General features: G+C 22.8%; 1 protein-coding gene across 1 annotated transcript in view; it reads right to left on the bottom strand.

Moving 5' to 3' along the window:
- The window catches only part of LOC102672612, a 9638-nt gene extending 5471 nt beyond the window's left edge, over nt 1-4167 (bottom strand). Inside the window, exons 1-6 of the mRNA XM_031509755.1 lie at nt 4161-4167; nt 2880-3265; nt 2042-2567; nt 1409-1630; nt 903-1154; nt 621-781 (exon numbers count right to left, since the gene is read on the bottom strand). Of these exons, the coding sequence (XP_031365615.1) occupies nt 621-781; nt 903-1154; nt 1409-1630; nt 2042-2567; nt 2880-3215 (1497 nt within the window). The 5' untranslated portion in view covers nt 3216-3265; nt 4161-4167. The remainder of the gene's footprint in view (nt 1-620; nt 782-902; nt 1155-1408; nt 1631-2041; nt 2568-2879; nt 3266-4160) is intronic.
- Between the last annotated feature and the right edge of the window lie 439 nt (nt 4168-4606).

Below are 4606 nucleotides of genomic sequence, written 5' to 3'. Positions count from 1 at the left end.
TTATTTCAATTTTAAATCTTTTAATCATTCATATTAATGATACAAATTGTTTTACAAACATCAAATATGAATATTTACAATTTGATTAACATATATTAATTATAATATATATTACATAACATATTAATTATAAATATTAATATATAATATTAATAAATATTAATTATATACTTTTTACATTATACTATATTTAACATAGTTATGAAAAATGAACGATAGTAGATAATAAATAAGAATATTTTGAATTTTGCAATGGGAAAATGAAAATCTTATTAAAAGTTTTTACATAAGAGGAACATTTTATATAAATTTTCTAATTAATCACATACTCGAGTATAAGAGAGCTTAAAAAATTTATATAAGAAAATTATTTATAATAATTAAATTCATTTATTGTCTTTTAATAAAAATATACTATTTAAACTTACTTTTTTTTTCTAATTCTTAATAATAAAACTAATTATAATAATTAATTATATTGATAAGAATATATTATTTATTATTATTTTATTATTTTGTTTTCCTTTGATTAGAATTAATTATTTATGTCCTCGTAAAATATTTTATTTAACTTAATAGATTTTTGAGAATTTTTGAATGCAATGTTTTCATGTATTTCATATTTTTGTTATTTTCAAATATATTCCACCTTTTGGACTCAACAAAAATGCACCTGGATCAAATTCGTAAGGAATTATTGTCTTTTCGCAAACTTCTACTTTATGATTACGAAGAATGGTAATTAATCCAACTTTAGTTTGATAAACCGCAAAACGCGCACCTAAAAATAATATAATATTAATGATTAATAAAAATTAACAGTTGGAAATTATAGAATATAAATAAAATATAAACAATAAGAAATTATATATATATTAATTCAACAATTAATTAATTCATACCGATGCAATTTCTTGGTCCATCGCCAAAAGGTAAATAGTGCATAGGATGTCGACTAGCCATTGCATCTTTATCGAATCTTTCAGGATCAAATGAATCAGGATTCGGATAAATAGCCGAATCTCGATGTATCGCAAACGCTGGAATCCAAATTTTGGTTTCCTTAGGTATCGTAACTTTCGTGTCATTGAATGTATAGTCTGATGTTGCTTTTCTCATTAAAATTGTTGCTGGTGGATACATTCTTAATGTTTCTGTAAAAAGATAAATTATTCGAATGCGCACAATATATTTGTCGCACAATAATAATTTTAATTATTTTTTTTAATTTTAATTATTGTTTTTAATTTTGTTTTTATATCTAATATTAAAATTAACGACAATAATTATGATAAGTATTAAAGATTTTTTCATTCTTCATATTTTGATTTGTTTTGTGTAAAACCCATACGTAAAGAGAAATGAAATGAAATGAAATATTTTACATAATATTTGTTCTTGCTCATACCTTTAAATACTTTATCTAAATATTCCATTTCTTTGATGTCATCATATTTCAATTCTTTATTATTTTTAGCACAAAATGTATTGATTTCTTCACGTAACTTTTTCTGTATATCTTGATTTAAAGCTAATTCATAGAGAGCATTACTCATAGTCGTCGATGAAGTTTCAAAGCCCGCAAGAAAGAATACAAATGCTTGTGCTGCGATTAGTGAATCCGTCAATTCTAAAAAGAAAGAAACAAAAAATTACTTTTAAAGATAAACCATTATAGAATAAAATATTTGTTAAAAGTTTATGATGATAAGTTTTGAAAATATAAAATGTTAATGTATTCGTTAATATAGGATGCAAAATTAAATTAGAATAAAATTTGCATATAATATAATAAATAAGGCTGAATCGATATTTTTCTACACTAATTTTTAGAATTAATATTTAAAATCGATCCAAAGATATTTCATTAACATCCTATGTATATGTATTCTAAATATAATATAACGTGTGATAAAATAATTATAACAATAATTTTAAAAATATACTATTATTTTTCATAAACAATAAAGAATAATTTTCTCAAATATAAAAATTACTTTTTTCAAAAAACATGAAATTACAAAGTTTTCACAAAACTTACTGATATTTTCCAATTTGTGCGGATTTTTCTTGAGCTCCATCAACATGTTGATGAAATCTGGTCTAACAATGTTATTATCATTTCTGTACTTTATTGTATCCATCACAACTCGTGTAAAGAATGGTGCGAATGTTCGGTCAGGCATTATATAACCGAGTAAATCGTACAACCTTGGCATGAATTGTTTCAACTTCAACCGCATAACGTTTATTAAGTTCACAGCGAATACTTCTCTGCCCATTCTACGGAATTCGCTATTTTCGTTCGTCATCGAGCTCATATCGATACCGAACGCGCAAGAACCGATCACGTCGGTCGTGAATCTTGCTGTTAATTCACGGCACTCGATGGGTTCATTTTTTTCGATTAACTTGTCCAAATATGTTTCTAAATTTAGCGAGCACTCGATTATGAGATAGAACATTTCTTTTAATTTTCCTGATGTGAATATTGGGGAGAGCCTGGATCTCAATGGTCGCCATCTTTCTACTTCCAAGTTTAATAGATGCGGTGATAATGGTTCCGTCTATCGATATTTAATCGAAAAAAAAAAAAAAATTAAATTATCGTGAAAGATTTTAAAGTATACGTTACATCTAAAAAATTAAAGATAAATTTTTTTCGCTACAATAATAATCATATAATTTTGATTTTTTTGTTCTGTTCTATTATCCTCTTTTCTCTTCCTCATTGTCTATTTGTATATCGCTTCTCTACTCTATGCATATAATTTATGAATATGATAAAAAAAAGTCATGTCATTGTTTGTTATCATGTTGATTAAAATTAACTTAAATAAAATTTAACTTAACAATTGAGATTTATGAGTTTCGTTTACCTTTTCAAAAACTCCCAATCCTCGATTTGCAAATTTGGAGAAATCTCTAATTAATATATCTTTGATGAGTTCTGGATCATTTAAGAGAAGAAAAGGCGATCTTTTCGAGTATAAACCAACCATTGGTTCGTTTTTGTAATTCTCGTAAATATCCTTGATGAAATGAGCCGTCGATTTTTTAATCAATATCAAATCCTTCATAGTGCCAAAAAATGGTATAGGTTTCGGTCCAACCACTCCACGACTTTTCCAAAAATCAAACGTTGACGTGAAATAGTAATAGAGGGCAAGAAACAATATGGCAATGCCGCATAAAATTTCGAAACTGCTCGTCATTTTTCTTTATAATTTCAGATTAATTTTTCTAGACTACTAACTGATGCTATCTAAAAAAAAATTTGTTATATTCATAATAAGAATATATATTTGATATGATATATAATTTATTATAAATATATACTAATATATTACATAAAAAAATATAGAATATTCTATATAAAAAAATTATAAATTAATATTGTAAATTTATTAAATAATATAATATATCTTTGATGTGTATTATTTCCAAAAATTTATAATAAAATAAAATTTATTTAAATATTTAAATTTATTATTATTAAATTATATAATAAAGAATAAAATATATAATAAAGAATAATAATTAAAACGTATAATATATACATTTATTCTATCTATTATTCTAAAAATAAAATCTATTATTCTAAAAATAAGATATTATCATTGCGTAAAATTATCATATTGAGTATTCTTATAAATTGTATAATTAATAGCTTTTTAATAATTTATCTGCGATAAGAATAATAGCCTTTTTTAAATACGTTTACTATTTGCGATAAAAATTTACGATATGAATTAAATGATTCAATGGATTTAATTTGATAGATTTAATGATATCTTTCATATGTTAAAGAGAATACAAATAAGTTGATTATAATTTAAATAATTGCAAAACAATAATAATTAAAAAATTCAGGGAATAACACAAGAAACACGTGAAAATTTTATGAAAATAATTGTTAAAATAACACACACTTGTAAAACGAAGCAAGATATAAAATTTCATGTATAAATGAAAAAAATTCTATAAATTAATATTAAAAAATTATATAAATATTTATCCTATTTTATGTATAAAGTATTTAGAAATGAAAAAATAACAATTTTTTTATAACATTCTGTAATTTATTTATGTATTAATTTCAGCTAATGAAGATTAAATAAAAACAATATTTAAATAAAAACAATAACAATTAAACTTACGAATTGTAATATGAAACTTGTTATAAATATAAAAATATATGTATTATTTTGTATTATAAATGTATAAATATAAATATACAAATATGTTTGATATGCAGATATAAACACGGATTTTTATACTTAACACTTTACCGAGTATACAACAGGATATTCATGCTTGAATATATTTGTAAAGACTGATTGCGTATAAGATATCCTAGCTTTATATTGAACTGTCTTTGAATATATTCATGATGACTTGCAAGAGATGATAATGGTTTATTTGACTTCACGGAATAGCGGAAACAGATACTATAGGTGATGATATAAAAATTATTTTATAACATATTTAAAATTTCTTGTTATTCCGTTCGTTATATATTAAAGAAAACATATCAATTAACTAATATAAAAATATACCATCTAATAAAAAAATACGAAACTATACTTTTTTACTTATGTTTTTC

Source organism: Apis dorsata, unplaced genomic scaffold (assembly GCF_000469605.1).
Source record: "Apis dorsata unplaced genomic scaffold, Apis dorsata 1.3 scaffold_172, whole genome shotgun sequence".
Taxonomy (NCBI): Eukaryota; Metazoa; Arthropoda; class Insecta; order Hymenoptera; family Apidae; genus Apis; species Apis dorsata.
The sequence above is the reverse complement of the archived record's forward strand: the minus strand, read 5'-3'. Positions and strand labels throughout refer to the sequence as shown.